The 13,814-nt window shown below is 39.7% G+C and overlaps 1 protein-coding gene across 7 annotated transcripts in view; it reads left to right on the top strand.

Annotated features, from left to right (window-relative positions):
- Positions 1 to 13,814, top strand: part of ARID1B (AT-rich interaction domain 1B) — an 807,057-nt gene that overhangs the window by 782,283 nt on the left and 10,960 nt on the right. For all 7 annotated transcript variants that reach the window (XM_053710956.1, XM_053710958.1, XM_053710954.1 and 4 more), the window contains 2 exons: positions 1 to 67; positions 4,245 to 4,361. The exon at positions 1 to 67 is cut by the window's left edge and continues 87 nt beyond it. In XM_053710956.1, coding sequence (XP_053566931.1) covers positions 1 to 67; positions 4,245 to 4,361 — 184 coding nt within the window. The remainder of the gene's footprint in view (positions 68 to 4,244; positions 4,362 to 13,814) is intronic.

Genomic DNA, 13,814 nt, shown 5'->3' with positions numbered 1-13,814 from the left:
TTATGTCAAATATGGCGATGAATCAGCGGCAGCAATTCAACTATGGGCCTGGAGGCTATGATAGAAGGTAAGCAAGTGCATTATAAGAGTCATATTATGTAGGTTTGATATTTATACCTTTACTGTCACAGATATTCCCCAAACTAGCAGTTTATCATACAATTATGTGAATTTGACGGATTTGTACTGATGCTATATTATGTAGACTACTTCGAAGTCAAAACCAAAATAAGAAATACTGTAATATAGCCGTTAAACATGTTTTTCTTCATTTCCCTGCTGTTTCTACAAATATATGATCCCGTGTTTCTATAAAATGTACAGTAAACCTAATTGCAATGAATTAAAGGGACATAAAACACTAACATTTGCTTTCATGATTTATATAGACCATAGCAATATAAAATACTTCTGTTATTAGATTTTCTTTGTTCTTTTGGTATCCTTTGTTGAAAATTAGATAGATAAGGTCAAAAGCATGCATGTCTCTAGAGCACTATATAGCAGTAGTTTTGCAGGAATACTTTTAACAATGTTATAGATTTGGATAGATGACAGCAGTCTTTGCTGCCATGTAATGCTCCAGACAAATGCACACTACTTAACTATTTATCAGCTAGATTACAAGTTTTGCGGTACGGCTTTTAAAGCTGAAAAAATGGCCATTCCAGTGTAATAGCCAGGAACGCATATTACGAGTCGTGTCCGTATAGCTGTAAGGCAACGTCCATTCCGCACTCAAAAACATTACGTTTTTTTGTGTGGGATTTTCATAGCACTGTATTACAGGTTGTGCGTTCAGGCTAAAATGCTTGCGTTACAGCCTAAACCAACACTATCCATACCACCATCTGAGAGCAGTAGTTATGGATTTTGCGAAAAAAAAATGTTTCCAAAAATTTATAACTGAACTGTTACAAAGTACACTAACACCCATAAACTGCCACCCTCCTGCATCGCAAACACTATTTAAAACTTATCAACCCCTAATCTGCCACCCACCCACATCGCAACTATTAAATAAACCTAATAACCCCTAATCTGCCGCTCACCCACATCACAAAACTATTTAAATATATTAACTCCTAATCCGCCGCTCCCCGACTTCGCCGCCACTGTAATAGTTATTAATGCCTAAACCTCCAGCCTCCCACATTGCTGCCACTAAATTAAACCTATTAACCCCTAAAACACCAGCCCCCCACATTGCAAAACACTAAATTAAACTATTAACCCCTAAGCCTAACACCCCCCCAACTTTAAATAAAAATGGCTATATAACTATATTTTAATAAATAAAAACTTACCCGTGAAATAAAAATAAACCCAACATTAAACTATAAATTAACCTAACATAACTATTCTAATAAAATATAAAAATACTACCAATTTAAAAATCTAAATTACAAATTTATAAAATTTACAAAAAATAATAAACACTAAATTACGAAAAATGAAAAACAGTAATCTTACAAAAAAATAATAAACGGAATTATCAAAAATAAAAACAATTACACCTAATCGCCCTTTAAAAATAAAAAAGCCCCCCAAAATAAAACACCCCCATACAATAAACTACCAATAGCCCTTAAAAGGTCCTTTTGTAGGGCATTGTCCTAAGTTAAACAGCTCTTTTACCTGTATAAAAAATACAAAGTGCCCCCAACAGTAAAACCCACCACCCAACCAACCTCCCCCCCAAAAGAAAACTAACTCTAAAAAATAAAACAAGCTATCCATTGCCCCTAAAGGGGCATTGACCTTAAAAGGGCATTCAGCTCTTTTTCACTGCCATTAAAAGGGCATTCAGCTCTTTTACAAAAGCCCAAAGCCCTAATCTAAAAAAAAAGCCACCCAAAATTTTTTTAAAAAAAAATACTAACCCCAGAATATCTACTCATGGTTCCTGAAGTCCAGACATCCATCTTCATCCAGAATCCATCTTCATCCAGGGGACAAGTAGTCTGCATCCAGGCGGCGACACCTTCATCCATCTCAGGGACATCTTCTATCTTCATCCCGGCGGCGCAGAGCCATCCTGGAAGCCGAAACCCATCCTGCGCGAAGCATCCTCTTCATACAGTCACCGCCATACACTGAAGTTGAATGCAAGGTAGCCGTTTCAAAATGGCGAACCTTGCATTCCTATTGGCTGATTTGATTCTTCAAATTCAAATCAGCCAATAGGATGAGAGCTTCTGAAATCCTATTGGCTGATTTGAACAGCAATAGGATTTCAGTAGCTCTCATCCTATTGGCTGTTTTGAATTTGAAGAAACAGCTACCTTGCATTCAACTTCAGTGTACGGCGGTGACCTTATGAAGAGGACGCACCGCGCAGAATTGGATCGGTTTCAAGGATGGCTCTGCGCCGCTGGGGTGAAGTTAGAAGACGTCCCCAAGATGGATGAAGGTGTCGCCGCCTGAAGACTTCTCGCCGCCTGGATGAAGATGGATGTCCGGACTTCAGGAACCGTGAGTAGATTTACTGTTGGGGGGACTTTTGTATTTTATTACAGGTAAAAGAGCTGTTTAACTTAGGGCAATGCCCTACAAAAGGCCCTTTTAAGGGCTATTGGAAGTTTATTGTAGGCTAGGGGGTGTTTTTATTTGGTGGGGGCTTTTTATTTTTATAGGGCTATTAGATTAGGTTAATTGTTTTTATTTTTGATAATTTCGTTTATTATTTTTTGTAAGCTTAGTGTTTTTTATTTTTCATAATTTAGTCTATTATTTTTTGTAATTTTAGATTTTTTTTTTTTTTTCGTAGTGTTAGGTTTTTTTTAAATTTGTAATTTAGATTTTTTAATTGGTAGTATTTTTTTATTTTATTAGAATAGTTATGTTAGGTTAATTTATAGTTTAATGTTAGATTATTTTTATTTCACAGGTAAGTTTTTATTTATTAAAATATAGTTATATTGTAATTTAAAGTTACGGGGGGTGTTAGGTTTAGGGGTTAATAGTTTAATTTAGTGTTTTGTGGTGTGGGGGCCGGCGGTTTAGGGGTTAATAGGTTTATTTAGTGGTGGCGATATGGGAGGCCAAAGGTTTAGGGGTTATAGGTTAATTTAGTGGCTGCGATGTGGGAGGCCGGAGATTTAGTGGCGGCGATGTGGGAGGCCCTTAGTTTTAGGGGTTAATAACTTTATTATAGTGGTGGCGATGTCATGGAGCAGCGGAATAGGGGTTAATAAATTTATTATAGTGTTGGCAATGACGGGGAGCAGCGGAATAGGGGTTAATAACTTTTATTAGTGGCGGCGATGTCGGGAGCGGCAGATTAGGGGTTAATAACTTTATTTAGGTGTCAGAGATGTCGGGGGCGGCAGATTAGGGGTGTTTAGACTTGGGGTTTATGTTAGGGTGTTTAAACTTAACTTTTTTTCCCCTATAGACATCAATGGGGTTGCATTACGGATATTTTTCATTCCGTACTTCGGGTATTAGTTTTATTTTTCTAACACTCTCTCCCCATTGATGTCTATGGGGGAAAGAGTGCACGAGCACGTCAAAGCAGCCCTTGGATTTTGTGCAGTATGGAGCTTAAAGTAAATGTAAAGTTTCATCAAGTAGTGCCCGGTTTTTAAAAATACTGTTAAAAACAGGGGCACTTTCATTGATGAAACTTTACATTGCACCATATTTGTAGAAATACTTACCTCTTCGTCTTGAAAGCCGCTTCAGCGCTTCGCCAGCCCATCGCAAGCCTCTTCCTACGTCAGCAATGACGATTCCGGCATCCTCCAATCTTGGCTTCCCCCCCCCCCCCCCCCCGGGGAAGCATTGCCTAAAACAATGCCGTGATTGGAGGAAGGCCGGAATCGTCATAATTTCTGACGTAGGAAGAGGCTTGCGACAGGCGGGTGAAGCGACATCATCAGTGATCAGGCTTTCAAGACGAAGAGGTAAGTATTTCTACAAATATGGTGCAGTGTAAAGTTTCATCAATGAAAGTGCCCCTGTTTTTAATAGGATTTTTAAAAACCGGGCACTACTTGATGAAACTTTACATTCACTTTAACGCCACCATATCACACACACAAACAGGCTTTTCAGTAACTCGTAATGGCAGCGCTTTGGAGCGTGTAAAACAACAAATCCAGCCAACGTTTGTCTGTGCCAAAATATTTCAATATTTGCTTCTCCCTACTACCATGATCATATGACTAAATATTTGTTTTATTTATATATATATATATATATATATATTGTTTTTTGAGAATTTTTTTTGTTTCTTTCAGATCAGAGTATGGAATGAGTGCTGAAGGCAGTATGGGACCCCCAGGTCAAAACAATATGGTGCCTTCTAATAGTGATTCAAGCATGTATTCCCCAAATCGTTATCCTGGACAGCAAAGGTGAACAACTTTGACATTGATCTGTATTGATAATTAACACGGAACAAGCCATCACCCCCTTAAAATCTTAAATGAACTTTATGTTAATAATGTACATTCGTCCTTATCCTTAGTGGCTTTCAACTAAAATTATTAAAGTGACTTTCTTGTGGCATAATATAATGTCCTAATTTATTAAAGTGAAAGTAAATTTAACGATATATCAATAAGCCAATGCTTAAATCTACTATAAACTAATGTAGTCGCTAAGTTTTTTAAAAAACATTTTTAACGATTTTCAAAATATAGATATATTTTCAATCTAACCTTTCGCTATGTTCCTCCGCCTCCTTGCTTTCTTCCCGCTTGTGTATTATAATTCTTACTAGTGGTCCCACCCGCCATAAACGTATGGTTACGTGCTCGCTCTCGAGAAGAGATTTTATGCGCATGCACAATACCACGCTCTCCCGGCAACGATAAATACTATCAATTGTATGGGATTCTGTTTTCATTAGACTGCGCATGTGGCTATTATGAATGCGCTTCTAAAGACAGACGTAATTCAGAGATAGCCGCATGCATATTTACAGCCGGGGGCGTATAGTGAACTGTTTGGGACGCCACTGGGGGACCAATCAGTTTAGTATGGCTGTATTTGTCACTGACAATGAAAAATATTTTTTGAATGCGGGCAGAGGATCGGCGAGAGAGTTTTGATAAAGGTATTGTGTAAAAAAGATAGTTATATCGAGATTTGAGTAAAATGATGAATGAAAGTTACCTTTCTCCAACATAGGTGTGTCCGGTCCACGGCGTCATCCTTACTTGTGGGATATTCTCTTCCCCAACAGGAAATGGCAAAGAGCCCAGCAAAGCTGGTCACATGATCCCTCCTAGGCTCCGCCTACCCCAGTCATTCTCTTTGCCGTTGTACAGGCAACATCTCCACGGAGATGGCTTAGAGTTTTTTAGTGTTTAACTGTAGTTTTTATTATTCAATCAAGAGTTTGTTATTTTGAAATAGTGCTGGTATGTACTATTTACTCAGAAACAGAAAAGAGATGAAGATTTCTGTTTGTATGAGGAAAATGATTTTAGCAACCGTCACTAAAATCCATGGCTGTTCCACACAGGACTGTTGAGAACAATTAACTTCAGTTGGGGGAACAGTGTGCAGTCTCTTGCTGCTTGAGGTATGACACATTCTAACAAGACGATGTAATGCTGGAAGCTGTCATTTTCCCTATGGGATCCGGTAAGCCATGTTTATTACGATTGTAAATAAGGGCTTCACATGGGCTTATTAAGACTGTAGACTTTTTCTGGGCTAAATCGATTCATTATTAACACATATTTAGCCTTGAGGAATCATTTTATTTGGGTATTTTGATATAATAATATCGGCAGGCACTGTTTTAGACACCTTATTCTTTAGGGGCTTTCCCAAAGCATAGGCAGAGTCTCATTTTCGCGCCGGTGTTGCGCACTTGTTTTTGAGAGGCATGGCATGCAGTCGCATGTGAGAGGAGCTCTGATACTTAGAAAAGACTTTCTGAAGGCGTCATTTGGTATCGTATTCCCCTTTGGGCTTGGTTGGGTCTCAGCAAAGCAGATACCAGGGACTGTAAAGGGGTTAAAGTTAAAAACGGCTCCGGTTCCGTTATTTTAAGGGTTAAAGCTTCCAAATTTGGTGTGCAATACTTTTAAGGCTTTAAGACACTGTGGTGAAAATTTGGTGAATTTTGAACAATTCCTTCATGTTTTTTCGCAATTGCAGTAATAAAGTGTGTTCAGTTTAAAATTTAAAGTGACAGTAACGGTTTTATTTTAAAACGTTTTTTGTACTTTGTTATCAAGTTTATGCCTGTTTAACATGTCTGAACTACCAGATAGACTGTGTTCTGAATGTGGGGAAGCCAGAATTCCTATTCATTTAAATAAATGTGATTTATGTAACAATGACAATGATGCCCAAGATGATTCCTCAAGTGAGGGGAGTAAGCATGGTACTGCATCATTCCCTCCTTCGTCTACACGAGTCTTGCCCACTCAGGAGGCCCCTAGTACATCTAGCGCGCCAATACTCCTTACTATGCAACAATTAACGGCTGTAATGGACAATTCTGTCAAAAACATTTTAGCCAAAATGAACACTTATCAGCGTAAGCGCGACTGCTCTGTTTTAGATACTGAAGAGCATGACGACGCTAATAATAATGTTTCTGAAGGGCCCCTAACCCAGTCTGATGGGGCCAGGGAGGTTTTGTCTGAGGGAGAAATTACTGATTCAGGGAACATTTCTCAACAAGCTGAACCTGATGTGATTACATTTAAATTTAAGTTGGAACATCTCCGCATTCTGCTTAAGGAGGTATTATCCACTCTGGATGATTGTGACAAGTTGGTCATCCCAGAGAAACTATGTAAAATGGACAAGTTCCTAGAGGTGCCGGGGCTCCCAGAAGCTTTTCCTATACCCAAGCGGGTGGCGGACATTGTTAATAAAGAATGGGAAAGGCCCGGTATTCCTTTCGTCCCTCCCCCCATATTTAAAAAATTGTTTCCTATGGTCGACCCCAGAAAGGACTTATGGCAGACAGTCCCTAAGGTCGAGGGAGCGGTTTCCACTTTAAACAAACGCACCACTATACCCATAGAGGATAGTTGTGCTTTCAAAGATCCTATGGATAAAAAATTAGAAGGTTTGCTTAAAAAGATGTTTGTTCAGCAGGGTTACCTTCTACAACCAATTTCATGCGTTGTCCCTGTCGCTACAGCCGCATGTTTCTGGTTCGATGAGCTGATAAAGGCGGTCGATAGTGATTCTCCTCCTTATGAGGAGATTATGGACAGAATCAATGCTCTCAAATTGGCTAATTCTTTTACCCTAGACGCCACTTTGCAATTGGCTAGATTAGCGGCTAAGAATTCTGGGTTTGCTATTGTGGCGCGCAGAGCGCTTTGGTTGAAATCTTGGTCGGCTGATGCGTCTTCCAAGAACAAGCTACTTAACATTCCTTTCAAGGGGAAAACGCTGTTTGGCCCTGACTTGAAAGAGATTATCTCTGATATCACTGGGGGTAAGGGCCACGCCCTTCCTCAGGATCGGCCTTTCAAGACAAGAAATAAACCTAATTTTCGTCCCTTTCGTAGAAACGGACCAGCCCAAAGTGCTACGTCCTCTAAGCAAGAGGGTAATACTTCTCAAGCCAAGCCAGCTTGGAGACCAATGCAAGGCTGGAACAAGGGAAAACAGGCCAAGAAACCTGCCACTGCTACCAAGACAGCATGAAATGTTGGCCCCCGATCCGGGACCGGATCTGGTGGGGGGCAGACTCTCTCTCTTCGCTCAGGCTTGGGCAAGAGATGTTCTGGATCCTTGGGCACTAGAAATAGTCTCCCAAGGTTATCTTCTGGAATTCAAGGGGCTTCCCCCAAGGGGGAGGTTCCACAGGTCTCAGTTGTCTTCAGACCACATAAAAAGACAGGCATTCTTACATTGTGTAGAAGACCTGTTAAAAATGGGAGTGATTCATCCTGTTCCATTAAGAGAACAAGGGATGGGGTTCTACTCCAATCTGTTCATAGTTCCCAAAAAAGAGGGAACGTTCAGACCAATCTTAGATCTCAAGATCTTAAACAAGTTTCTCAAGGTTCCATCGTTCAAGATGGAAACCATTCGAACTATTCTTCCTTCCATCCAGGAAGGTCAATTCATGACCACGGTGGATTTAAAGGATGCGTATCTACATATTCCTATCCACAAGGAACATCATCGGTTCCTAAGGTTCGCATTCCTGGACAAGCATTACCAGTTCGTGGCGCTTCCTTTCGGATTAGCCACTGCTCCAAGGATTTTCACAAAGGTACTAGGGTCCCTTCTAGCTGTGCTAAGACCAAGGGGCATTGCTGTAGTACCTTACTTGGACGACATTCTAATTCAAGCGTCGTCCCTTACTCAAGCAAAGGCTCACACGGACATAGTCCTGGCCTTTCTCAGATCTCACGGATGGAAAGTGAACGTGGAAAAGAGTTCTCTATCTCCGTCAACAAGGGTTCCCTTCTTGGGAACAATAATAGACTCCTTAGAAATGAGGATATTTCTGACAGAGGCCAGAAAAACAAAGCTTCTAGACTCTTGTCGGATACTTCATTCCGTTCCTCTTCCTTCCATAGCTCAGTGCATGGAAGTGATCGGGTTGATGGTAGCGGCAATGGACATAGTTCCTTTTGCACGCATTCATCTAAGACCATTACAACTGTGCATGCTCAGTCAGTGGAATGGGGACTATACAGACTTGTCTCCGAAGATACAAGTAAATCAGAAGACCAGAGACTCACTCCGTTGGTGGCTGTCCCTGGACAACCTGTCACGAGGGATGACATTCCGCAGACCAGAGTGGGTCATTGTCACGACCGACGCCAGTCTGATGGGCTGGGGCGCGGTCTGGGGATCCCTGAAAGCTCAGGGTCTTTGGTCTCGGGAAGAATCTCTTCTACCGATAAATATTCTGGAACTGAGAGCGATATTCAATGCTCTCAAGGCTTGGCCTCAGCTAGCGAGGGCCAAGTTCATACGGTTTCAATCAGACAACATGACAACTGTTGCGTACATCAACCATCAGGGGGGAACAAGGAGTTCCCTGGCGATGGAAGAAGTGACCAAAATCATTCTATGGGCGGAGTCTCACTCCTGCCACCTGTCTGCTATCCACATCCCAGGAGTGGAAAATTGGGAAGCGGATTTTCTGAGTCGTCAGACATTGCATCCGGGGGAGTGGGAACTCCATCCGGAAATCTTTGCCCAAGTCACTCAGCTGTGGGGCATTCCAGACATGGATCTGATGGCCTCTCGTCAGAACTTCAAAGTTCCTTGCTACGGGTCCAGATCCAGGGATCCCAAGGCGGCTCTAGTGGATGCACTAGTAGCACCTTGGACCTTCAAACTAGCTTATGTGTTCCCGCCGTTTCCTCTCATCCCCAGGCTGGTAGCCAGGATCAATCAGGAGAGGGCGTCGGTGATCTTGATAGCTCCTGCGTGGCCACGCAGGACTTGGTATGCAGATCTGGTGAATATGTCATCGGCTCCACCTTGGAAGCTACCTTTGAGACGAGACCTTCTTGTTCAGGGTCCGTTCGAACATCCGAACCTGGTTTCACTCCAGCTGTCTGCTTGGAGATTGAACGCTTGATCCTATCGAAGCGAGGGTTCTCAGATTCTGTTATCGATACTCTGGTTCAGGCCAGAAAGCCTGTAACTAGAAAGATTTACCACAAAATTTGGAAAAAATATATCTGTTGGTGTGAATCTAAAGGATTCCCTTGGGATAAGGTTAAGATTCCTAAGATTCTATCCTTCCTTCAAGAAGGATTGGAAAAAGGATTGTCTGCAAGTTCCCTGAAGGGACAGATTTCTGCCTTGTCTGTGTTACTTCACAAAAAGCTGGCAGCTGTGCCAGATGTTCAAGCCTTTGTTCAGGCTCTGGTTAGAATTAAGCCTGTTTACAAACCTTTGACTCCTCCTTGGAGTCTCAATTTAGTTCTTTCAGTTCTTCAGGGGGTTCCGTTTGAACCCTTACATTCCGTTGATATTAAGTTATTATCTTGGAAAGTTTTGTTTTTAGTTGCAATTTCTTCTGCTAGAAGAGTTTCAGAATTATCTGCTCTGCAGTGTTCTCCTCCTTATCTGGTGTTCCATGCAGATAAGGTGGTTTTACGTACTAAACCTGGTTTTCTTCCAAAAGTTGTTTCTAACAAAAACATTAACCAGGAGATTATCGTACCTTCTCTGTGTCCGAAACCAGTTTCAAAGAAGGAACGTTTGTTGCACAATTTGGATGTTGTTCTCGCTCTAAAATTTTATTTAGATGCTACAAAGGATTTTAGACAAACATCTTCCTTGTTTGTTGTTTATTCTGGTAAAAGGAGAGGTCAAAAAGCAACTTCTACCTCTCTCTCTTTTTGGATTAAAAGCATCATCAGATTGGCTTACGAGACTGCCGGACGGCAGCCTCCCGAAAGAATCACAGCTCATTCCACTAGGGCTGTGGCTTCCACATGGGCCTTCAAGAACGAGGCTTCTGTTGATCAGATATGTAGGGCAGCGACTTGGTCTTCACTGCACACTTTTACCAAATTTTACAAGTTTGATACTTTTGCTTCTTCTGAGGCTATTTTTGGGAGAAAGGTTTTGCAAGCCGTGGTGCCTTCCATTTAGGTGACCTGATTTGCTCCCTCCCTTCATCCGTGTCCTAAAGCTTTGGTATTGGTTCCCACAAGTAAGGATGACGCCGTGGACCGGACACACCTATGTTGGAGAAAACAGAATTTATGTTTACCTGATAAATTACTTTCTCCAACGGTGTGTCCGGTCCACGGCCCGCCCTGGTTTTTTTAATCAGGTCTGATAATTTATTTTCTTTAACTACAGTCACCACGGTACCATATGGTTTCTCCTATGCTAATATTCCTCCTTAACGTCGGTCGAATGACTGGGGTAGGCGGAGCCTAGGAGGGATCATGTGACCAGCTTTGCTGGGCTCTTTGCCATTTCCTGTTGGGGAAGAGAATATCCCACAAGTAAGGATGACGCCGTGGACCGGACACACCGTTGGAGAAAGTAATTTATCAGGTAAACATAAATTCTGTTTTTTTGGTATGTATTTGTAAATTATTATTAGCGATTAGACAAAGTTTACTTTCACTTTAAGGAACACTAATTGGTAAATGTGTACAACCCCTATAAACGGGTAAAATACATAGTTACAGTTCCAATAATGAGCTGTAATGCACATCAGGCATGGCATATACATATAGCAAAAATTACTGTGTCCTGTAAAATACTTTCTAGCGCACTAACCCTTTTTTCTGGTGTTTAACATGCGTAGTTACCATTTGTGCAGTAATAAAGTATTCTATCACTTAAAAGGACAGTGTAGCTAAAATTAAACTTTAATGATTCAGATAGGACATGCAATTTTAAACAATTTTCCAATTTACTTTGATCAAATTTGCTTTGTTCTCTTGGTATTCTTAGTTGAAAGCTAAAGGTAGGCTCATATGCTAATTTATAAGCCCTTGAAGGCCGCCTCTTATCTCTGTGCATTGTGACAGTTTTTCACAGCTAGACAGGGCTAGTTCATGTGAGTCATATACAGTAGATGATATTGTGCTCACTCCCATGGAGTTACTTATGAGAGGGCACTGGCTAAAATGCAAGTCTGTCAAAAGAACTGTAGAAGGGGGCAGTCTGCAGAGGCTTAGATACAAGGTAATCTCAGAGGTAAAAAGTATACTAATATTAATATATGGTTATGCAAAACTGGGGAATAGGTTATAAAGGGATTGTCTAGCTTTTTAAACAATAAACATTTTCAAGTAGACTGTCCCTTTAATGCCACTTAACTTAGATCTGGTGTTTTACTAAAGATTCTCACTACATACTTATTTTATTTTTTTAGCTTAGCACAGATTGGCTCCTCATAATGGTGGGTGGACTTTGACTTTTGAAAATAATTTCAGTAAAAAGGATGGTAATTTGTTTTAACAAGCATTAGATTTGACTGATAAATTATTATAAAGCAACACAACAGAAATGTTGTAAATGTAATTACAAAGAGTTTACTGTCCCTTTAACAATTGTTTGCTCATTGGCTGATAAGTACATCTCACACAGCTGTACTCGTAGACAGAAACTCTCATCTATAAACATGACAAAAGAACAATATTGTTTTTCAAATTAGGGACATCTATTTTTCAAAAGCCAAGAATTATTATTTTTTATAAAACATTTTAAAATACTATCTTTTATGACGTAGGGGGAAAAAAAGTAATGTCCCTTTAAGGATTAGTGCTTTAATACAGAAGTTGCACAGGGGAAATCATAATCTGAAGTGTGTCTGGATCTCAGTGATAAACAGGGAATAACCTGACAGACCCTCTTTATTTAGCTATCTTATATATGAAAGCCTGTTTTAAAGACAAGTGTCATGATTGTGTTCAGACTGATCCTTGTGTGGTTATTGAAAAAGATGGAATAAAGATACATCCACTTATGTCACATTGAAAGCTAATGAGTCAGTTAACCTTGTGAGGTTACATTTCTTATTTTACATTTCTTTTCATTCTGTAATAGCCACCTTACAGTATCTTTGCATCAGATTCTGTAAATAGTATTGTAAAATAAAAGCTTGAACCTTACCCCCTCTTCTCTTTTATATTGAACAGGAAAACCACTATAGCCATATAGGGTACTTGATAAAAAGTGAAGATAAGAATATTTATTTTATAAAAAAAAAGCAATTTTTTTAAAGGGACAGTAAACACAAATTAAATGTTTAGAGTTGAGATAAAATGTGCATTTTTAAACAGCTTTCCAATTTAATTGTTTTTTCAATTTTTTTTAGTTCTCTTGATATGTTTAAATATACAATAAATGTGGGACATGGAACCTATTTTCTATCTCCTTTTTGAATTCAAGTCAAAACTTCTGTTATTAAATTTGCTTTGTTCTCCTGGCATTCTTTGTTAAATACATCTGGGTAGGCTCAGGAGAGTGCATGTGTCTTTAACAGTCTACAGCAGCAGTGTTTGATACAACGTATAGCATCTTCCACGAACAATATTGCAAAACACTGCTGACTGAGTACTATAGACACGTGCATGCCCCTGAACTACTATGAGCCTACCTAGATTTACTTTTCATTAAAGAATACCAAGAGAACAAAGCTAATTTGATCATAGAAGTCAATTGGAAAGTTGTTTAAAATGTCATGCCCTATCTGAATAACGACTTTACTGTCCCATTAATTCATAAAGCGATATAAAATAGGCTCCATTACCTATTCTTTTTGTATGTTTAAATATCTATAACATTTGTAGCAGAGCTTTACTTTTAACAGTACAGTATATTGTAATACTAAGTATTAATCATTGAAAATCTAATAAAATTAAAGGAATTAGGGTCACATTGTAGAACTTTATATCTGATGTCAGGTGTCAAATATATTATATAGTGTCTCCACCATTAAAATAAATTACATATATTTATTTATATTTCATCTTGGCTTCCTCTACTCTAGTTATGGTTTTGTTGAAGCAGAAGATTCTGAGGAAAGATTTAAAGAGAACCAATAAATCAAGATAAAAATTGCAAAACAAAGTTTATTTTTTTCCTTCCGACTGGTGACTTTTTTGCTAAGTTGCTCAATATTTTTGTTCCACGGAGAGTCAGATTTACATATCAACACAAATTTGCTGTCCGTTTCCCATGATATCACACATCCAGTACCATCTCTAGGGATTTTTTTGGAGGTACAAAGTAAAATGTGAAGGATCACACCCCTAGCCCATATCTGACTCAAGGACCGATTCTATAAAATTCGCTGATCCATGTGTGGGTTTCCACACAAACACTTGAAGGGGCAGCCCTCATGGAATTCTATATAAAAAAAAAGGGTCCCTGCGAGTGGC

The sequence above is a fragment of the Bombina bombina genome, chromosome 4 (genome assembly GCF_027579735.1).
Source record: "Bombina bombina isolate aBomBom1 chromosome 4, aBomBom1.pri, whole genome shotgun sequence".
Classification (NCBI taxonomy): Eukaryota; Metazoa; Chordata; class Amphibia; order Anura; family Bombinatoridae; genus Bombina; species Bombina bombina.
This window is presented reverse-complemented; position numbering and strand designations above follow the sequence as displayed.